Source organism: Blastocystis sp. subtype 4, assembly GCF_000743755.1.
Source record: "Blastocystis sp. subtype 4 strain WR1 chromosome Unknown seqid_0020, whole genome shotgun sequence".
Lineage (NCBI taxonomy): Eukaryota > Bigyra > Opalinata > Blastocystidae > Blastocystis > Blastocystis sp. subtype 4.
Genome location: NW_014569527.1, coordinates 23,014 through 45,140, shown reverse-complemented (window position 1 = coordinate 45,140; position 22,127 = coordinate 23,014). Strand labels below are relative to the sequence as shown.

General features: G+C 42.4%; 7 protein-coding genes across 7 annotated transcripts; 1 reads left to right on the top strand and 6 right to left on the bottom strand.

The window, feature by feature from the left end:
- Nucleotides 1–42: 42 nt before the first annotated feature.
- Nucleotides 43–1,512, bottom strand: JH06_2632 (hypothetical protein; the record flags this gene model as incomplete). Its single annotated transcript, XM_014674017.1, has 5 exons — nucleotides 43–978; nucleotides 1,009–1,056; nucleotides 1,087–1,308; nucleotides 1,340–1,405; nucleotides 1,441–1,512. The coding sequence occupies 5 exons, from the start codon at nucleotides 1,510–1,512 to the stop codon at nucleotides 43–45; spliced, it is 1,344 nt and encodes a 447-aa protein (XP_014529503.1).
- Nucleotides 1,513–2,030: 518 nt separating this feature from the next.
- JH06_2631 (methyltransferase) lies at nucleotides 2,031–4,067 on the top strand (the record flags this gene model as incomplete). Its single annotated transcript, XM_014674016.1, has 4 exons — nucleotides 2,031–2,690; nucleotides 2,722–2,940; nucleotides 2,969–3,244; nucleotides 3,276–4,067. The coding sequence occupies 4 exons, from the start codon at nucleotides 2,031–2,033 to the stop codon at nucleotides 4,065–4,067; spliced, it is 1,947 nt and encodes a 648-aa protein (XP_014529502.1).
- A 104-nt stretch (nucleotides 4,068–4,171) lies between these two features.
- On the bottom strand, nucleotides 4,172–4,472 carry JH06_2630 (WD40 repeat domain-containing protein; the record flags this gene model as incomplete). The annotated part of the gene is made up of 3 exons (XM_014674015.1): nucleotides 4,172–4,195; nucleotides 4,242–4,337; nucleotides 4,368–4,472. The coding sequence occupies 3 exons, from the start codon at nucleotides 4,470–4,472 to the stop codon at nucleotides 4,172–4,174; spliced, it is 225 nt and encodes a 74-aa protein (XP_014529501.1).
- A 230-nt stretch (nucleotides 4,473–4,702) lies between these two features.
- Nucleotides 4,703–6,127, bottom strand: JH06_2629 (WD40 repeat domain-containing protein; the record flags this gene model as incomplete). Its single annotated transcript, XM_014674014.1, is given in 6 exon segments — nucleotides 4,703–5,230; nucleotides 5,263–5,436; nucleotides 5,468–5,595; nucleotides 5,610–5,829; nucleotides 5,861–6,017; nucleotides 6,051–6,127. 6 exon segments carry the CDS (start codon nucleotides 6,125–6,127, stop codon nucleotides 4,703–4,705), a joined length of 1,284 nt encoding a protein of 427 aa, XP_014529500.1.
- A 115-nt stretch (nucleotides 6,128–6,242) lies between these two features.
- JH06_2628 (hypothetical protein) lies at nucleotides 6,243–15,013 on the bottom strand (the record flags this gene model as incomplete). The annotated part of the gene is given in 19 exon segments (XM_014674013.1): nucleotides 6,243–10,342; nucleotides 10,374–10,820; nucleotides 10,851–11,300; nucleotides 11,348–11,617; nucleotides 11,649–11,792; nucleotides 11,823–11,975; nucleotides 12,007–12,171; nucleotides 12,221–12,337; nucleotides 12,368–12,670; nucleotides 12,701–13,000; nucleotides 13,033–13,182; nucleotides 13,213–13,512; nucleotides 13,544–13,693; nucleotides 13,726–14,014; nucleotides 14,045–14,208; nucleotides 14,239–14,553; nucleotides 14,584–14,895; nucleotides 14,913–14,961; nucleotides 14,981–15,013. 19 exon segments carry the CDS (start codon nucleotides 15,011–15,013, stop codon nucleotides 6,243–6,245), a joined length of 8,211 nt encoding a protein of 2,736 aa, XP_014529499.1.
- A 950-nt stretch (nucleotides 15,014–15,963) lies between these two features.
- On the bottom strand, nucleotides 15,964–17,109 carry JH06_2627 (hypothetical protein; the record flags this gene model as incomplete). Its single annotated transcript, XM_014674012.1, has 5 exons — nucleotides 15,964–16,330; nucleotides 16,367–16,690; nucleotides 16,722–16,903; nucleotides 16,934–17,014; nucleotides 17,080–17,109. The coding sequence occupies 5 exons, from the start codon at nucleotides 17,107–17,109 to the stop codon at nucleotides 15,964–15,966; spliced, it is 984 nt and encodes a 327-aa protein (XP_014529498.1).
- Nucleotides 17,110–18,469: 1,360 nt separating this feature from the next.
- JH06_2626 (uracil-DNA glycosylase) lies at nucleotides 18,470–22,118 on the bottom strand (the record flags this gene model as incomplete). The annotated part of the gene is made up of 21 exons (XM_014674011.1): nucleotides 18,470–18,750; nucleotides 18,781–18,946; nucleotides 18,977–19,084; nucleotides 19,115–19,168; nucleotides 19,199–19,288; nucleotides 19,319–19,519; nucleotides 19,549–19,689; nucleotides 19,720–19,821; nucleotides 19,853–19,894; nucleotides 19,926–19,960; nucleotides 19,991–20,079; nucleotides 20,111–20,201; nucleotides 20,232–20,505; nucleotides 20,535–20,566; nucleotides 20,597–20,729; nucleotides 20,760–21,233; nucleotides 21,264–21,475; nucleotides 21,504–21,731; nucleotides 21,762–21,800; nucleotides 21,832–21,973; nucleotides 21,999–22,118. 21 exons carry the CDS (start codon nucleotides 22,116–22,118, stop codon nucleotides 18,470–18,472), a joined length of 3,054 nt encoding a protein of 1,017 aa, XP_014529497.1.
- Nucleotides 22,119–22,127: the final 9 nt, after the last annotated feature.

Genomic DNA, 22,127 nt, shown 5'->3' with positions numbered 1-22,127 from the left:
GTGTTTTCAAATAAACTCATTCAAATGATAGAGTACAAAGAACTAATATACAAGGGTACTCGCATCTGGAGTAATCGCATGAACACTTCCCATCACTGAACCAATTGGCGAAACCTGACGAATCGCCTCCAGATTCACCCACGGAGATTCACTACCGGTACTACGAGTCGAATCACATTTCACAATCACTGCTTGAACAAGTGTCTCACTCTCTGTCGATCCAGTCGCTGCTACCTCTGCAGTTGATGCAGCTTCAGTGGCTCCTCCACTTGGTAAACACACAATCCCATCATTTGACGAGTCCTCATTAAAACAGACCTCTGTATTCAGTGATGCCACATCCTTATCACCCTGTCCTGACTCTGCAGATTTCACCTGAGCCAAGAGAGATGGCTTACGAATGACTGTTGCTTGAGGAAGACTTTGGATAGGCAGTAACATTGGCTGGAGATTGCTTTGACCATCATAAACACTGTTGTTCAGAACCTGTATGCTATCAGGTGCACGCTGTAACTGACACATTGTGGGATCCCAGATCATGTTATTCGCAATATTCAATGATTCCCGCGGGAGTATCCCAGAAGTCACAAACGGATCTGAAGCTATTCCCTCATTGCTGTTCATCCTGCTAAGGGAAAATCGACTGCTAACAACTGAGACAAGCCCGTTAAGTGACGAATAACCAGAGAGCGAATCGAGATGGCGGACCGAACCAGGAGCAGGAGGAAGTGGATACGTCACAGAGGGAATCGAATAGAGATTAAGGGAGTTTCGTTTCTGTAATTCAGTAGTTTGAACTGGGTCCGGTTTGAAAACTGGGACTGACGAAACTACAGTTGGCGCAACTGTCGAATGAAGTGAGTAGTCTTGTCTGTATGGAGTTTGGAGTACGGGTGATAATTTAGGTTCAGGTACTGGAACCTGAGCAGGAATGGTAGGAGAAGATAATGGAGACAGTTGAGCATGCGAAGTAATACCCTAGAAGTGATCAATATGAGATTTTAATACCTTTTTTACTCCTTTCTTTGTTGTTAAACACTTCTTGTAACAATGGTACTAAGCATTATCTATCAGTCTTATTACTACTTTTCTTGTACAATTTAGACTCTTCTCAGAACAACAACAGAGCTTCTTACATACAGGACAGCCATGAGAGAAACAGTCAGCACCATGTTCCTCAATCATTTTATCCATACACTTCATGCAAAACACTTGGGGACATCTTGTGCAAAATATATATTTCCGTCGAATGTTTCCACAACGATGACAAGAGGCATGATGTGTCTTCTTTGTCTCAGCTTCCAATCTCTAATTGATCATGCAATCAAAACACAAATACACCATCTCCAGAGTGATCTCCAGTTGCACTACTCCGTTTGTAATTACCTCTCCGAACGTACACGGTCTATACATATTAATAACTAGCTATACAATGCATACATCAGTTGGAACATAATCATCTGAATTGTCATACGACGTATCAGATCGTACTAATGACGATTTATATGACATGAATGAAAATAAATATTAAAAAACAAAGAAATCTAGAAAGAGTAATTGTCTACTAAAACAATTGAGCTTCGATAGGTAGTACTCGACAGTGTTCAAAGTGAGGCGGAAACGTATCTATCTCCCGCGATTGAGAGAATGGAAGGAGAAAACCCGTGCAATCTGTAATTAATTGGGTCCATCCTATTTATAAGTATCTTTATATCCCTATTAATTCTCTGTATACTATCTAAATTAGGGCCATAAGTCCATAGAATGTCATGTGAATAAATGTTCTTCATTTCACTTCTACTTAAGAAATGTATTTATCACGCACATCAATTAGTGTCAACCAAGTAAAAAGTGTTGCAAAGTGAAAAGAAACATGATTCCAATAATAGTGTCAAAGCGCGAGATATCTTTACAGTGAAAAGTACTTCCTATATAAACTCATCTGTTGTAATGAGAGACGAAAAGGAATCATTGTTCCACACTCCATTAACTCTGAACAATATGATAATTCTCTTGGTGAAGTCTCATCTATGCCTTTGACCCTAATCTTTGATAACCACTTAATGATTAGTGACAAGTTCCCACCCAATTTTTCTTATCAAAAGAGGGGAGTAGTTATTGATGAAGGGATTTCAGGCAATATTCCATCGTTTGAAGAACTAACCAAACTTGCTGCTTATATCGTCGATATTCGGGAACGATATCGTCCTATAACAAATTATGATATTTCTGGAAGGTCTTCGCGTGGGTTATTCATTGGTATTCCCGATTCTGGTATTGAAGCGTTCAATTTCCTAAATAATAATGGGTTCTGTGAGGTTGCAATGTGTACATTTACAGGTGAACGAAGATCCTCTGTGTCCCGGAATTGCTACATGTGGGGTTGTGAAAGCAAGCTTAATTTGACATCACTGACAACGATGGATGCTCTAACTCGTTGGTATTCAGTTCATTCCGTTATGACGCCTGTTTACCTGGATGTGTCACATAGTATTTCCAGTTTGAATGTAGAAGTGAGTCAAAATGCTATTTCTGTTAACTTTGTGGATCTGAAACTACTACTTGAGAAAGCCTTAGAAGTGGGAGCTCCATTCATTTGTCTTCGTATCGGTAAGGATAAAGAAGAGTTGATTCGTTCGTATAACCTTTCTCTCCAAGTATTTGATGTCAATTCGTCTCTCAATCCAACAGTACCTGATATTGAAATAGGTTATTGTATAGTATCTCTATGTTACATTGGTCCCACCTATTCGCCAGTTGAGCTCCGCTGCATTGACTTATCCCGGAGAACTCCAACTTCCTACTATTTTGAGTCAGAAGCAGTTTAAGACTATTTGGAGTATTGGTGGAGAACTCAAAAGCCGAACCGAACAGTGGATCCGCAAAGAATGTCAGAATCCCCAAGCTGCCACAAAACTACTTCAGATCATCGAAGAAATGGTACTTATCATCTCCTTATTTCATTTAGGTCAACAGTGACGATCCTTCGCAACAACAAGATTATTCTATATATTCTCGTCTTTACCAAACACTTTTCCCTCCAGTTGAAGAAACACAAGCCGAACCTGAAACCCCTAAACAAGAACCAATTCCCGTGGATGCCGTACCTTTGGTTCCAACAACAGATATTTCGGAAGAACAACCACTTGAATTGGAACCTCATCCTGATGTAGTTCACGTTCCTTCTGAAGAAGAAAAACAGAAACAGTTAATAAAAGAACGAGCTCAATCTCGGGTTCGAGATGTTGAATTTCTCTCAATCTTTCATCTTCTAGTTCAAAGCAATGATTCCCGATTATCCTTCATCTCGAAACAGCATTCGGGATTATCTCGACATCGGCTGTGCAGATGGTAGCATTACTGTTGCGATCGGCCAATCTCTTCATCTTTCATCTCACCACATTTTTGGATGTGATGTTCGTGATCTTCCTCCTGAAGATGAGATGATGACTCAGTTTCAATTTCGACACTACGATGGAACGACTTTACCTTACTGTGATAATTGCTTTGATGTAATCACTGTATTTATGGTTCTCCATCATATTCCAGAAATCAGCCAGTTTTTGAAAGAGATTTGTCGTGTTTTACGAAATGATGGAGTACTCATTATTCGAGAGCATGATTGTAATCCAGAAACCATGCGTATTTTTTTAGATGTGCAACATGGTATGTATGCTTTGGCATTACAACCTGTTATCGAAACTCCTGATTTTTGTACCACATTTCAGACCTATTTCAGAAGTCGTGATGAATGGAACTCTCTTCTTCAGGAAGCTGGTTTGAATATTGTAACCGAGGAGAGTTTTCGTCAAGAACGGCGAAGAGACTTCTTCTTCCTCAGTGGAGGTTCAATAAACCGAACACGTCCTGATGGGACGATTCGAAATCTGTTGAATAGTTTTTATTGTGTATATCGTAAGACAGCTCGAATTGAAGGATCAAAATGGAGACATGATCGTTATGAAACAAACAGAGATCGTGATCGTGATCGAGATCGAGATCGAGATCGAGACAGGTACCGTGATCGTGATCGGAGTCGACGAAGTCATTATTGTGATGTTTCTTAGGAACAAACAAGGATAATTCGATTCGTTTTGCTGTTGAATTAGTTCTTCAATCTCACGATGGAGAGCAACCAGGTTCTCCTCACGTACTTCAACTAGTTCTGATTTCAAATCATATGCAAATAATGTTCCTAATCATCATTCTAACACCATGTTCTCACCTGTCTCTGTTCCTACTAACAATCTTCTCCCATTCTCACTCCATCGCACTCGCGTTATTCCACCACTCATTCGACCTCCTTCCAAACCTACTTGAAGTGACAAAAATGGAGCCTATTTCTGATATCCACACAAAACCCTCACATCTCGATCATGAAGAATATTCCACAACTGAACTACACCATTTCCCGATGCTGCTGCAAAGAGACAGGGATTGACAGGATTCCACTGAACATCAGACACATACATTGCTCCCGCCGAGAACACACACAGAGGCTTCTGAGTGATTGAAGGAAGCCATAAAGCAATAGTCCAGTCGAACGACGAAGTAAGAACGAGATTGGAAATGAATACATCTTCTTGACTATGGAGCGAACGCAATGAATATGAAGATCGACACGAAATACTCGTAATAGGAGCTTTATGGTGAATAAGGACGGAATCGAGAGAAAAAATGGAATCTCGAATACTGACCGAGACTAATTGTCCGTCTTCACAACCAACGAATAATGAGGATGTTTCGGGATTATAAGGCGAGAAACAGGTTGGATATAGGTCCATTTTGTGTCCTTCAAAGATCTACAAATTAGTGTGAAAAACTGGAATCTGACAAGAGATCGAAGATCACAAGAAATCAATGGATCGACAAGTGAATCTGAATTCCAAATGCATAAAACCCCTTCTGCATCGATTGTGAGAATTCCAGACAGAACAGAGGAATTGAAGATTTCAACCCTATTTTTGACAACTAGAATCGAGCCATACCCAACAATTGGGAAGAAATGACCATTATCACTTAAATTACTTTGAAGCATAATTGTATTCTCAGCACGCATGTCCCAAATAACAATATGACCCGAATATAGACAACCAATCACAATATCTCTATTATTGGGATGAAATATGACTCGCTGGATGGATTCAGGAGCTACAAGAACACGATAAGGGTGTTCTGGAACCATCAGATCCCAGATCAAACAATAGCCCTCACCTGAATCATATCCGATCTAAAACATGAATAGAATCAATCCAAAACTACTGTAGATTCAACAATAGGCGAAGAATGACTAGTCATGGCAATGTTCTTCATAAATGGAGAAACAACAATCGAAGTGATTGGACAATTCTTTGCTGTATCGCTGAAGTACGATTTGTAGAGAAATACGAGATCATGTTTCGTTAGAGTATCAGACTCTGTACTCACATATTCTTTCTATTGGTCATGCAAATATACATATTTCAACCATGAAGTCGTAGTCATCAACTTGACACAATGCTCGCTCTACAATTCCAATCGATGAACTCACGGAAGAAGCTTCTCGATTCTTCACAATTTGAATTAAACCCGATTCGTTGTCAATAAACCCAATCTCTACTATTCACAACCAGTCTCATAGTTACTCTTCTTAATTGCTGTAATTGTGTTCTTTGGAGTCTGTTCTTGAGTAGCTGCAGCTTGGACACGAGATGCAATTGGCTTTTCCTGCTTCTTTTTCAACTCGCTTGGTACACGGACAACAGAAGATTCGACTGGTTCAATCGTTTGAATACATTTCTCATATCGCTCAACAGATGGACTTACACTCGAATTCAGCTTCTTTCCATCCTATCAAATGATTTGATATCCAAAATCAAACTTCTAATTCGCTTGGAACAAGGGAGCCATTCAGTTCTCGATTTGTCGAATACGAGGGTGTCTCTGCTTCAGTATCCTCCGTGCTCAATCGTGTAGACTTTAAAATACGTCCAACCAGTGTTGAAATATCATCGTCATTTCCAGTTCCTATTCCTTTTCTACACACTCAAACCAATAATTCAAAGAAGAACGATTGTCGCTGTTCCCTCAAACGACGCAACTCTTCAAGTCGTCGCTTCTTTGCCTCAATACTCTCAGATAAATCCATTTCTTAAGAAGAAAGAACGATGGAATCAGTATTAAGGAAGACTGTATCCAAGGGATTCTTCAATGCTTCTGATATCGAACAAACACAATACAATAAATCTAATAACAATTCAAAATCACACCTTATCAACTGCATCATTGACAACAGAAGGAGATACTGGTATAGGGAGACTCTCAGATTCACCCGAATTGGGTTTCACATTTTCTTCATTCACGATCTTGGCAGGTTCAAGTCTCGCAACAGCAGCAGCAGCAGCCGCCTTCTGACGTTTTTTCTCCTCTCTACGGGCGTTACGCTGTTTCATCTGTTCTTCCAGTTGTCGTAATTCGGCCTCCTCTGCTACATCCTGCCTCTCCAAGTCTTCTAGCTCCACTGTCGCCTTCTGCTTGACCATTTCAACTTCTTTCTCAGTCGATTGCTTCTGATTCTTCTCCTTCTGGCGACCACAGCATACAAACACGATCACTCCTATGGCAATCACCACAATCAGCACCACCATCACAACCAGCACTGTCATTCCTACTGACCAGCTATTCGAGCAGAATCCATCTGAACATACACTTGACGCACAGTCTGTATCCTGCTTGCATTGCTGTTGGAAATCGCACTTAGCACTACAGATGCCTCCACAGTCCACATCTGTTTCACCTAATGAGAGCTGCCCATCATAGCAGGAATAAGGATCCGTTTGTGTCGAGGTTACCGTATACACGCGAGATGCTGTTACTCGCTCTGTGGGATAACCATTCTCTGTCAGACGGGCTGCCAGTCGATTCAGATTGTCTGCCTCCTCGAACCAGGCTACTGTGGTACCACGCTGAGCTTCCTCACAATCCACCACGACAGTAGCAGTCACAGTACTTGTCGTTGCGCGTGTTGAGGAGCCTGTAGACCATGATCGCACAGCCATTCGGTCAGGTGCTATTGAAAGCGAGTTAGCAATTGTTGTGAGAATGATCACCTTTTGCTCCTGGACTACATATTCCAGACTAATTGAGGCATTGGTACGTAGGATCATACTGGCATATACAAACACATGACCGTCAGCAGGTGTCTGTTCCTCCAGTGTCACCAGCTGACATGTATCTCCAGCAAAAATAGAATCCGTACAAGTACAAGTAAGAGAGCTTGCATCACATTCTCCATGGCCACCACATTCAATCACAGTACCTGCTTCATCCGTCACACTGAGACCTGGGCACGAGTCTGTGCAAATGGCTCCATAGTAGCCGGAATCGCAGACACAGCTGGATCCATCTGTGCAGGCACCATGACCAGAACAGACTCCAGCATCCGTCTGAGGACACTGCAGCCAACCCAACTCGATTCGAGTCTGTGTCGATTGTATGGAATTTGACATCACAATGCCATTCGGCTCTTCAGCACAACAATATCCATAGAATGTGGTATTGAGAGCCAGACCAGTCACACGAAGTGATGCCTCCCCATCAATGAGTGTAGCATTCACAGCATTTGGCAGAGTAGCCAGAACTGAACAGTTGATAGGAGCCTGAGGACTCGTTATAGCAGCACACACAACAGATGCCTCATAAGGATATTGTAGACTCAAATCAGTATACAGGGCCCCCACATCCTGAACAGCTACAGAGAGAGTACCTTCAGGATAGTACTTAGACCATGAAGCTGCAACATTACCATTGTTAAACAAGTCCTTCACTTTTCCCGCGGGAACTGTGATGGAGAGAGTACCATGCTGAATGGGAGCTACAGTGAGTGTATACAACTGATTGGCATATCGAAGGAATGAGAGGATCTGACAGTTTACAAGTACCAGATCCTCCTGAGCCAGATCCACCACTGCCTCACTAAACGAAATATTGAGCAGAATTGGTTGATATGTGAGTGTATATCCAGCTGAATCATCTGTGAAGAGCACGGAGGGACCTGTAGTGTCCAAGAGTGTGGTGACACTAAGTCGACGTTCCTCCAGAGACTGGAGTGAGGTGAGATTCGAGGTTGATACAGCAGTACAGAACACATGATACGAAGTAGCAGGAACCAGACCCGTGATTGTCATGAAGTGAGTGATATGTGGCTGGATGATTGCCAGCTGTTGACCTTCCAAAATCCATTCACTGGAAGGAGGAAGCTCGTTCTCTTGAACGATACGAGGTCGGCAGTAGAGTGTTGAAGAGGTGGAGACAGTGGTATCCAGTTCAACGGAGGAATACGATGGATTCGATGCGATGGAAGACACAGTAACAATGAGGCGAGGATAATCCAACGTCGTAAAATTGGTACGAGTTGCCAAAATAGCATTTTCTTGCGCCATTCCTCGTGAACTCTCGGAGTAGCAATACGCACTGTAAGGATAGTCTGGTTCGAGATCACTCAGCTCAAGTGGCATGGGGACACCCGTCTCCAGAGACAATTGCACACCACTGGATTTGAGAGTAGCTGCGAGTGGAGGGAGATCGTTAACATGGACCGCAGAACACCAGGCTGTTGCAGCATCAGATGAGAGAAGGGAGAGAGTGACCGTCAACTCACGAGTAAGGAGTAGGTCAACATAGAGAGTATGACGGTTGTACGGTGTGGTAAAAGTTGTCTTGGTGGAGGCAACAGAATTCAGCATTGGTTGATTGTGACTATCCCGAGCCAGACAGTAGGCTGCATAAGGAGTATTCTCTGTGAGACCTGTGACTGTCACTTGTCCAAGCTGGTCGATCACTACGGACTGAACTTCAGCAAAGGCAGGAAGAGAAGGAACATCTGCCTCAGGCTCTACAACCAGACATTGTACCGAAGCAGCTGAGGTGAGAGCAATGGTAAGATGAATAGCGTTGTAAGCAAGAGAGAAGGAGTGAATAGTGAGTGTAGGAGGAAGTGAGATAGTACTGGCTGTGAATACTAGATTCTCTGATGCAGTAGTGGTGCCCAAACCCTCGAAGGATTCAGCCCAGCAGAACACACGATACTCAGTCTCCATTTCCAACTCCGTTATCAGCACCTCTGTAGCTTCATCACGAACAGCAGTAATACGAGGCGCCGTTTTAATGTCTGAGATGGTTGGAGTCACAGGATCAGAAGCGTCCTTTGAGAGACACCACACATACGCAGGACGATCTGAAATGAAGGAAAGTAAAAGAGATTGATAGGTAACTGTAGTAGCGAGATGAGTGAGTTGAGGAGCACGAGCTGGTGTGTGAATGATATGAGGATCAGATGATACGAGAGTAAGGAGTGTAGTTGTCTGGAACATGCAGTACACATAAAACTCTGTATCATCCTGAGTGAACATTTGAATCTGACCTTCCTCAGACACAGTTCCACACACACCACCAGCTTCAATCTCTGATATCGATGGTACTGTTTCCTCTGTCTGCCAGATACAACAAGCAGTTCCGTTTCGATTTGCATTCACATGAACAGTACTATCAAGATGAGTTGATTCAATTTCTGTTGTCCACGAAGGAGATACTGCCAGTGTAGAGACCACATGCATCGAGTCAGCAATAGACAATGTGGAGGGATCTCCATATTCATCCTCAGCATAACAGTACACGTAATACTGTGAAGACGGTAACAGATTGGGAATCAACTCCAGACCTCGAACCTCTCCATCCACTAGGTGCAAAGGATCACTTAACTTCATCCAATCAACAGTAGGTGTAACAGGAGTAGTCCTTTCTCGACACCATACGTATCCTCCTCTCATTTCTATGGATACCTGAACTGTAATCATATCATACTCTCCCTGACTATCCTCGATGACCAGTGCAAATGGAATAATATCAATTGTCATGGTTCGTACGTACATTGAACCAACACTTGTAAGAGGTTCCACTCCATCAACACTCTGGTACCAGTAATAAACATCATACTCTGTGAGAGGACGAAGACCACTCACTATCACAAGACAGGTCTGATTCGCCTGACAGGTTGCATTGAATGAAGATGCCAGTAGTTGGGATTTCGATGGAGGTGTGGTGGTAGCAAGGCGAGGCAGGAGATAGAACGTAGAATCCACATTCAGTACGGCTCGTACCGCCAAATAGTATGTGTTAGGAGTAACAACAAGCCCAGAGTGCTGGGGTAACACACGACACTCACTTCGGTCTTCCTCTGACCAGTAAGCATCTTCTGAGCAAGTTCGATACTGCATGCCACGGAAGCCTACAGGGCACTCGATCGATACAGTTCGATTGCGGACAGTGTTGGGCCAGCCGTTTTCAGCAGTACAATAGTTAGGACCTACAAATGAACCAATCAGCTATGTACCTACGACAACCTGAGTTATCAGGAGCATTCCATGTCTGATCCTCTGCACAATAACGAGTGCTCTCTCCCAAGAAATCACCTCCACAAGGTTGAGTGGCATTTGTTAGGGTATTGGTGGTTGGCCACATTCCTTCACCAGTACAGTGAAGCCGAGTACATGTGGACATGTCGGGTTCCAACCACACCTGTTCCTCTGTACACGTACGTGTGTAAGTACCAGAATAGCCAATAGGACAGACGAGAGTGGCCTTAGTACTGATAACGGTCTCAGGCCAATCACCATCAGCTGGACAGGTAGGCGCATGACAATTGTCAACAGGATCCTCCCAAAGTCCAATAGGCAAACAATATCGATCAATGGAGCCGATGAAACCTTCAGGACACTCCTTGTGAGCCGTCTCCAAAGCGTTGGTAGTGGGCCAGGAACCATCCTGGAAACAGACGATTTGACCTAGTGGTGAGTTTGCTCAGCAACCCATACTGCATGAGTCATCGTTTACCTCCTCCCAAATACCACCAGTACCACACACACGTGTTCTATAGCCACGCATGCCCACACCACACGAAAGAGTGATCTGAGAACCAATAGGAGTCTGTGGCCACACATCATCTGAAGGACAGCTGTGAGCCACACATCCGGACTGATTGACAGGACCCCAAGTAGAATCGACTTGACATAACCTCACTTGATTGCCTGTCATGTGAGCAGGACAAGATACGATAGCTTGCTCACCACGAGGTGTCTCAGGCCACACATCATCACCAGCACATGTAAGTTGATAACATTGTGAAAGATTCACCTCCGCCCAGGTGCCTGCAGCTGAGCAATACCGAGAGGCCTGTCCTTCATATCCGAGAGGACAGTTGCCATAACGAGTGGTTCCAGGAGCTGTAACAGGCCACTGAGAGTCGAGAGGACAGAACGTTGTATCTACAGTAAACGAAACAAGTAAGACGTACAACACATGGTAGGATTACCTTCCCATTCTCCATCCAATCCACAAGTAAGAATAGCAAAGCCACCACCCTCACAGGGATGTACTTGGACCTCTTTTACTCCAGCCTCTTCCCACACATCAAACCCAGGACAACGAATTTCTTCACAGTTGCTCTCGTCCGCAGGAGACCAGACACCCTGGATGGAACAACGACGAGTACGAGTACCACGATAGCCAATCCCACAATCTCGCGTAACCACAGTACCAGCAGCACCAACCCAACCATCCTCTTCAGGACACATCAGCGTATCTATGTTTGAGAGAGAAGAAGCAGCACCTACCACAGTTGTAAACAGGATCCTCCCACACACCATCACCACAATATCGATCAATTGATCCAGCGTATCCCGCGGGACATGATATGGAAACATTGGTCAGTGAGGGCGTAAGAGGCCAGTCACCAGATGGAAGACAACGCTTACGGACTAATCATCAGTCCACATTCATATCCTTACTGCAAAGGGAATCGTCTATTTCCAGCCATTCTCCCTGTACAGAGCAATCACGATACATAGTACCACTGTAGCCAATATCACATGGTACAGCCACTCCTGATGTGGATGGGGCTGTCTCAGGCCACACCCCATCTGCAAGACAAGTAGCCACTTCTAGCAATGAGCGACCTACACGAATCCTTACCACATTGACTATCATCAACTTCACTCCAGTAGCCATCAGCTGTACACGTACGAGTTTGATTTCCGCGATATCCTGACGAACAAGGCAGAGTCACCGAAAAGCCACCTGCTGTGGCTGGCCAACCCTCATAGCTCGTACACCACACATTGTCTAAAGATAGGAGAACTAGTCAGAAACATACAGCAATATTCAGAGACCACATTACCCCACTCACCTGTAACAGAACATGGCCGACGAATGTATCCAAATTGTCCTTCAGGACAGGGTTTGAAGGCAGTTATTCCAGCAGTGGTTTGAGGCCAATTCTCATCTGCAGGACAGTAGAGCTGTTCTAGTCATCAATAGGGTCTCCAGTTCTTACGACATGCAGATTCATCAGCTGGACCCCAAACCCCATTAGCATCACAGAATCGAGTTCGAGTACCCATAACTCCCACACCACATGAGATTTCTCGTTCAGTGTTAATATTGGTTCTGGGCCAAATTCCATCTTCTGGGCAGGTGGGAATAGCAATACAAGCAGACACATCGACATCAATCCATGCACCATACCATGAACAGAAACCAGTCATATTCCCATAAAAGTGTTCACCACATGGTACATTCACTGAAGTACCACTGGGAGTTATATCAAAACCAGAAACAGCAGGACACAAGATTCGTTCTAACAATCAGGTAGTCTCTCCATTCGTACCGCAATCAGTTGTAACAATCTCATTCCACACTCCGAATTCACTACAATATCGATACTGGTACCCAGAGTAACCCATCGGACACTTCCTTCGAAGTGTCGTACGAATAGGCGATTCATTCCACTCTCCATCTGCTAAGCAACCCATATCATAGCAATCTGAGTAATCAATGTTGTCCCAGACACCAGTAATCTGACAAGTACGGAATGATTGACCAAATTGGCCAGTTCGACAAGGACCAGGGATAGTGAGACCAGCAAGTGTAGTCTCCCACACACCTTCATTAGGACAGTAGATTTGTTCTAATCATTGAAAGCAGGATCCATATCCCTACGACAAGCAGATGTGTTGGTAGCAAGCCACACACCCTCTAACGTACAAAAGCGAGTGATGAATCCACTCTCACCAAGAGGACATGCGTACATCGCAGTAGTGTTGGAAGGAGTTTCAGGCCAAATACTGTTTTCAGGACACATGATACGTGCTATAATGAGATGCAATCAGTATACCATACTGCAATTATCCATGGGATCTGTCCAAATGCCTCCTAATGCACAGAATCGAGAGATACTTCCAGCATATCCAGGTTCACACTTCAATGTGTATGTGTCCCCCTCATACACAGCTTCCCAACCATTATCTGCAGGACAGAGCTGTTTAGCAACACAACTGCTCGACGATGATGTCTCCCACACACCTGTTGCAGAGCAGAAGCGAGTCTGTTCACCAAAGAATCCAATTCCACAGGAAATATAGGCAGTTGTGAGAGCTGGAGTCTGAGGCCAGGAGTCATCTGAGGGACAGTAAATCTGTTCTGGAAATAAGTGAAAGAGTTTCATTCCTACCACACTGACTACGATCTGGTGCTTCCCATTCACCATCGGCGTTACAATAGCGAGTCATCATTCCAGTGAAACCAGAACCACATGCCATAGAAAGTTCAGTGAGCGACAGAGTAAGATTCCACACACCTGAAGCAGGACATGTATTACGCACTGAATCTCAGTTATTCATTCAATAACCCTACCACACTCATTTCGAATCTCACCCCACTGACCATTATACTGACAAAGACGTACGTAATGCCCACCGTAACCTAACTCACAATTCATCAAGGCTTCATCTCCAGCAACAGTAGTTGACCATCCATCTTCTCCTTCACAACGGACGATATCTGTTTCAATGAAGAATGTGGTGGAGGAAATAGTCTGTTCTGTAGCCACACCTTTGATATCCTGGGAATACAATGAGATAGCGTATTCTGTAGCATTCAGTAAGTTGTCCCATTGAAGAACAAACGTCTCCTTTCGAGGTACCTATGGTAATACTCAAGGCAAGTATCCTACACGAGTTGGAGTGCCTGATTGAATGAGTTGAATCGATGGATAGGAGTAATCTGGAGTACGAATGACAGTATAGTTAAACACATCAGCACGAACATTAGAGACTCCTGATAAGGTGATCGAATGATATGTCACGGTATTCCCTAGATAGGAAATGTACGGAGGTTCTACAATTCACAAAGTCATTCATTCCTTACCAGCTAATGTGATCACATGACGTTCCGTGGAAGCGAAGGTCGTATTCATTGGGATCTGTCTAGAATTTTCAGCTACACAAAATGTATAGTAATCCATGTTAGGCTCAAGATTCCCAATATAGTAACTAGATACTACATGAGCCACAACTGGACTTCCTTGGATAGAAGTATACACACCTTCAACTGTAGCATAGTCACGCTCCTCTTCTCTATAAGCTCGACACCAAATCGTTCCAGAGGATGTCAGAGTATACCTTAAGACGATCGATTCTGTACTAGCTACAAAACCGAGAATGGTCAGAGTTGGAGGCGTTGCTAGAATTAAACATCTATAAGAATTCATACGTGCCGTTGTTGTAACAACCCTAATAATACGTGACGGAGAGGAAATTGAGCCATCTAAACCCCGTCCAGATATATACAAATTGTAGGACATAGAAGCTTGCAATTCCTGAGCGTAAATCGTCACAGCAACACCAGCTGTTGCATTTGCTGAGAATCCATAAGTTACGATTGTTGAATCATCTGGAGCTACAGTCACCTCAATAGGTAACGGATAAACATAAACAACTCCATCTTGACTCAATCTAGCAGACACCTCAACATAGTAATCCCCAGCTGTTGTCGATAAAACCGAAAGTAAGGGAGTCGACTGAGCTATGGATAACAGAAACCAAAAAACACGGAACCGAAAACGGAGATCACTAGAAGAAGCGAAAGAATCTATCAATAAGGTTTGTACAATATAAAATCTCACAAATGAACGTTGAATCATTATTCTAGACTCTATTCTGAGAGTTGCCACTTAACGGCAATGAAACGCCCGCCTTCGTTCATAACAACTGAAACACAAGTGGATTCTATGGATCCATCTTGAATCTATCTACAATTCCAATGTCTATGCCAAGAGGAAGAGATCGGGGGATTCGATACAAACAAAAACAAGTAAAAGAATATAAGTATGCACTCCATCTTGAATCATTTCTGATGGAGAGAAGTCATATCATCACTACCGTATTTGTGTTCAGATACATTATGGCTTGGAAGTGTATTGGATTCTTGTAACCGACCGTCTCCTGAAGAGAAAGATGGAATTTCTACATCTCCCTGGGTAATCCGCTCTAACCATACTTGTGATTCCAAATACGTCGGTTTCAATTCTAATGCCTAGAATATCATGTTCTCATCACATTCCTACATGCATAAAGCAATGTTTGGCTTTATCAAATTCTCTCAGATAAAAACAGCATATTCCCATATTGTGCCATGTCACATGATGCTCACTCACACAATTATTGCTATCCTGGAACAGTTCCAATGCCAATGCATATTCCTTCAACCCCATATGAATCCGAGCCAGCTCAAAGCATACATCATGAGCAGGATTCTGGAAGAGAGTATGATCTCTCACACAAACCAGATCAATGTGAAGATCTTCATGGAGTGATGGTACTAGTGTTTCCTTATTGCAGGATTCAATTAGAAGTTGTTTGTAACGATAGAACAGTTCAGGATCAAAGGAAGAGAGACGAAGGAGACACTGCATTCCTCGAAGAGAAAGAGCCGTTTCATCCTTGACAGATTTCTAAATGATACGAACAGAAGAAGGATTACTTGGAAAGTGAAAAAGGATTCAGGTGTAAATGTCCTGATGGAATTGTGATATGCCAAACGAGTTCGAGTCAGAGAAGATTGTGACTGACCAAATACAAATAGGACAGCCTTTTAATGAATCAGTGAAATCACTCTTACACGGAAACTCTCATGAAGAGATGATGAACAGATGAACCCTCCTTGCTGTTGAGTAATCATCTCAAGCAGTGAATAGTTCACAGGAAGATGGACTGAACCACGAATACTGAGAACAGGATCACGAACCACATTCAATTCAGAGGTAGAGAACACACCCTCATCAGCAATCAGGAAGGCACAGTGACCCTCACATAGCTGTTGCATTCGCTGAATGAATTGGACAGCCACAACAGGTACAACATAGATTGCCTGGGCTCCTTCATCAGCCTTCTTGTGAATAAGGGAGAACAGATCATTAGACCATCCCACTGGATCTTGCTCTTCATAGTTCCAGGAGAATCTAATCTTCAGTACACCTCTACTCACGTACTGATACCGGTCGGCTGGATTGCTAGTGACAACAGAGGTTGGAGAAGAATGAGACTGAAGGATAGACAATATGGCCGGCATCACACAACCTCCATCCACCATCACCACATCCTGAGGAATACATGAAAATACGGAGCTGCAGAGGAAGAATGGCGGAGCCTGAAGACAACCAGCTGTTAATGTGACATTGGCTCGACGTAAATGCAATTCCTCAGCATGTTCCACATCTAAGAGGCCATAGTCCATATAGCCCATTTTTACAAATTGGCTGATTAGTGGATCACATTCCCAATAAGATAGCATTGCTTGTGAGAAATCTGTCAATACATATCTAGATATCACAAAATATGATTCAGATCGACATAAATGGATTTTGAGAGTTTGTTGGCCAGCTTTCTTTCATTTCAAATAGATGATACATGATAAGAAAACCCAGTTTGCCAAATCCAGCACCTACATCAATAATATACAATGGTTCGTCGCTCGTTCGCAACGGGTTTGAATACCAATCTAGAACATAACTCATGATCACGTTTGCATAGGCCTAAAGATGAAATACAAATATAAAGCCAACCCTTGCAACATAGCAATTGCTTGAAATAGTAAAACCGCTGGATTTGGCAACCGCAGCATCTGATGTTAGGGATTCGTAGTACTCTCTTTGCAGTTTCCAAATACATGATTCGAGAATTGGTTTTCTTCGTTCGATAACTACCGAACTCGGAACAGGATCAGTATTCTGCGGTACATTTGCTGTAGGGTCTATTCGAGGTACTTCCTGAAATAATGACACAACTCTATAAAGAGTACATTGGAGGTACAATCGAGTATATTTCCCATGATGGAAAAGAATTGGAGTTATTGGCGTAGTAGAATACAAATGCAAATCCCGAAAGAGGAATGCTATAATAATCAATGAGAGAAGGAAACCGATGAATATAATAGAATTGAATACATAAGAAACGTAATAGAGAGTACACGAATTCTCTCCCTCCATCTACAGCATTAACAGACTCAGGTTAATGCAATCACAAAAGAGTGAAGAAGTGTATATATCGTTGATTCAACATGAATTGGCTGTACTGAATCAAAAGGTAACAAAGATGGGAAACATCAATGCTTTTCTTATTCAGATGCAACAAGAAAAGAGTGAAGAATCAAAACTGAGAGAAATGGATGAAGCCACTCCATTTAGTATCAACATGAATACTCTAAACTCAATTCTTCTAATCTTGTATCAATGGATTTATGATCTGACATAGATGGACACTCACTGGCGAGCGTTCAAACATGAAAGAACTTGCTCATCTTGGGGATGCATTATTGTGTCAAGTTCCAGAACTAATCCAGTACGTAGTTGTTTAGTATTTGTAATATTAGAGCTGTCTTTGCACGATTTTCCACTGTTCTTCGTTCTCGACCTCTCGTAAAGAGTGAACTAACAATTCTACAAAGTGTTTGTGGCATCATGGGGAATCTGTGTAGTATTCCTGAAGGGATTGTAGTGTAGAAAGGATTGTATAACGTAGATAGCGCTAACCCAGTGGGAGAACATTCTGATTCATCTGAATACGATCATCCTTTACTCCAAATCCTTCCAGAATGCATCTCAAGTGATGGATCTGTAAGGTATCTCTCTTCGTATTATCTAGTCTCACTTGGTGTCTTGAGAATTACTCCTATTCCAAAGAAGGACGAGAGAAGATCCTCCAACTACAAGTGTGGCGATCACTTGTTTCAGGAATGCTTCTCCCATTCTTGAAGTAGGTTTGTGAATGTGGTTAATCACACAGACACGACTTATCAATAACAGAACAGACTTATCTATCAATTCTTAACACTCGTAGCGTCCTGCTATGAAGACTGATCCATAGTCAAGTCTATTGCTAAGATGACACTTAATGAACAGTCATCACTAGCACCTATTCGTCAACAGTTTGTAGATTATCTGCTGAGCATCAGAGGGATCATGTAATGAAGCTGGCTGTACTTAATTCTAGTGATTTCAATGACTCGTTGATCAACCGACAACGCAATCATCTTCAAGAACTCTTTTCTCTACTATCAACTCTTTCTTTAGAACAAACGTATCCATAAAAGAACCATATCGCTATTCAACCTTTGGTGTATCCGGAATACGACTTTCCAAAACTTGTTGTTCACTATTCAACTTTTCGTATTCAATCTTTCGCTCTTCTAGCACTCCTTTCAGACGCTTCATGGACAGTTTCACTTTATGCAGTCGTTCAGGATGAGGCATTGCCACATGACGACTCTCACAGTCATAGTACTCTGTTAATAGACAATTCTTTTCCTTTAAAAGCACATACCAGAGTTTGTGTAAATCGTCGAAACTTTTCAATCGGAGTTCAGAAGATTTCCATGCACGTCCTAAATATCAAAAGTAAATCTAATAAGGACCATAAATAGCATCCTTTCCTGCAGCAGTCGATGTCCCCAGAAACTCTTCTAAACCTCTCTGAGGTATGACTTTCCTGATATTGAGGGCTCTCCGAAAGCTCATTCCCTTCGAAATGGACAAATGGAATGAAAACGGCGCATTGGATATCAGAAAACCCCATGAATCCTGTCTTAAACAACAAACAAAGTATTGAACAGACCAATCAATCGGTTGAAGCCCATACTCTTTCAAGAAGTCATTGGCTTGAGAAAAGTGGTGATGGTTGAAAAACGTTGGTCCCTTATTCGCTGATAGTGGTGAAGGCTAGACATTATCTATCAATTCAGAATCAACATGAACACTTTCAAGAACAAGATGTTTTGAACGATTAACAATTTTGCCCTTATTCTACATGTCAATACCCGGCTTAGTTTCTACCTGTGCTGGACTTCCCCACAGGATAAACACAACATGCTCCTTCTTGTCCGTGATCTCCTTGATTACAGCATCAGTAAATGTCTCCCATCCCTATCTTTCACTTTCCTTAATTACAATAACCTTCTTCTTATGGGAATTAGCTTCATGAGCTCTCACAGTTAGTACAGTGTTCAGAAGAAGAACACCTTGATCAGCCCAATGAAACAGACTTCCATGGGTGGGTGGTTTAATACCCAAATCATTCTCAATTTCCTTGTAGATATTCCGAAGTGAAGGAGGAATAGCGATACCCTTGTTCACAGAAAAACATAATCCATGTGCCTAAAATCAAAAACATTTCATAGTAAAACCTGCCGATCATCATGATAAGGATCCTGACCAATAATCACAACCTTAACTTTCTCCCATGGGCAGTGTTTGAATGCATTAAAAACATCAGAACGAGGTGGATATATCGTCTTTCCACTCTTTTCTTCCGAAGCCAGGAATTCCTACATCACAAGCCACCAATTCACCAATACAAGTAACTTCTTGAAATATGATTTTTGTGATTCCTTTTCAATGAAATCTCCCCAGTAACCACCGATTCCAGAATGAAACTCTTCTGTCCATTTTGTACTAGCCTTTACATAATTCTAAATACAGATCTGCTACTTCTACAGGTTGCTTGATACTCTGTGAAAATGGCGGATCACTCTATCTATTAATTTCAAGAATCGATACTTACCACAATCTTTTTCTCAATGTCTTGTGTGAATACAGCTGTGGATCAGACTCTATTGGATTCCCTACGTCCATTGACTTTGGCATGCTTAACTGTAGGATTCGATGCCTTAAAAAAGGATTCCATCGTTTTCTGCGCAGTTCGTTTCATTTTGAGCCTCCAGATAATAGATTACTTGTTGCCAAAACAAACATAAACAAGGTAAAACAAGTTGGGAGTTAATATCAGTTTCGTATTTGGTCACTTCCCGAATAAGCATGGTTGCATATGCTCCAGATTCTATCCATTACACTCTTTCTTCAACCAAACCTAGTGAAAAGGCGAGTCGCATAGAATCATCGTCTACAATTTCTCCTTCAACACCTTTCGGTCTCAGTAGCATGTGTCGATAACTCCCATGCATACGATAGTCACGAATGGCCTGACCCCAGCAATCCAGTGCCAGACCAAGGGATTCCATCTCCTTCTCATACACACTCTGCAAGTAAACAGGGATCTGAGTTGACATTCCTGGTAAAGGAAGCACTAATTGATGGATTGAATATTGCATTTGATTGGCTGGAGTGATCACAACTAAAGGAGTCTATGTAACAATCAGTGCACTTCTCATACTTTATCATTCAGATCTGTCGATTCATCACTCTCTACAAATCAGCCATTCAGTAAGCCTGTACCACATACAAGATCACCAGGAATGAGTTGGAATCCCAGAGCTATTCGAGCATTAGCAAAACGATTAAAGAGGAGAGACTGAACAGCATGAACATACAGGGTTCGACGGTTGTAGGGAAGTGAAGCCAGAGCATTCTATCACTAATCTTATCTTGATTGTCGTACACTGAATCCTTTTCCCCCACTCTTTCCAAGAGCACGAAATAACTGAATCTCACTGTGCATGTACTTAGGCAACACTTTGGCTGCTTCAAATCCATCTTGTGTCTCTTCCCATGCTGCCAACGCTTTCTTCATCACATTCCCATTGCTATGATTGGATTCGAGAATTCCCATTACTGCTTCCTTCCAGTCACCATTCAACATGGCCACACCAATATTCACATTCGATCCACCATTTCCAAACCGCTGTAGACCGTAGTAATTCACATACCCTCGATCTTGGAGACTCTTCACGATTCTACTCAGACGCTCACGAAGCTCTTCGATTGTCTCACCTGGATTACTGGTAGCTAAACTTCGTAGTGTGATTGTAAAACGATTTCCATGATTTCCACCAATTGTAGCGGGATCAGGAACAAACGTGAAATCTCCCACCTCAACATCTCGAACCTTCTGAGCAGCAGTATAAATCTCATGCTAGGAGTGAGAGAAGCAGGTAACACATACAGGAGTGATACGATAAGCTACAACTCGTTGATAAGTAATGGCTCGTTTGTCCTTCGTACCATAGTAAGAGAACATTTTGGGAGCACGATGAACAGCATGAGCAAGATTGCTAACTACAGTCATTGTCTCTTGACCACGCTTCTTAACTGTAAACGCAACATAATTCCTATCTGGATATGGCCAGACTTCACGGTGAACAGTGTGATATTTATCTAATTGAAAGCAAAGAATATTTGTTACTCTGATTCTTGTGTGAATACAGTACAATGCAATCGCCATCTGTATCACTTGTAAAAATAGGAAATGCTTTTCGAATAATATCATGAACTTGTTTGCGTTTGTCTTTTTCAGTGATTGCAGACAACTTACAACCATCTGGAGTATTCTCATCATTCTTCACTTTGTCTTGAAACTCTTTGATTTGGTTACATACATCTTCATCAAAGATTTCTTTTAGTTTTGTCCATCCTTTCAGTCAAATCACTCCTTCATTCATACCTTCTTCCTCAGAAATCGTTTCAATGGCAGGCTTTAGAACTAGGGATCAGAATTATCTAATGGATAGAACGTTTTGGTTCACTTGTATCGATCAAATCGACAACAACTCCATTTTCATCAATCTCTTGAACAATAAAGTCATCACAACTATTCTTCAAAATTCCGCGAATTCCTTTCTCGCTTGATACAAATCTCCAAGTCACAGAACACAACTACAACAAACGAATCAATTCCAACTTCATGCTCTGTTGCACAGTTCAGTTTCTTTACACATCGACGGACTTTGGCCTCTTTGGGTTGTTCACCCATTTCATCCAGTTGTGCTTCTTCTGCGGTTCTCTTATTATCGGATTCCATAGTTCTATT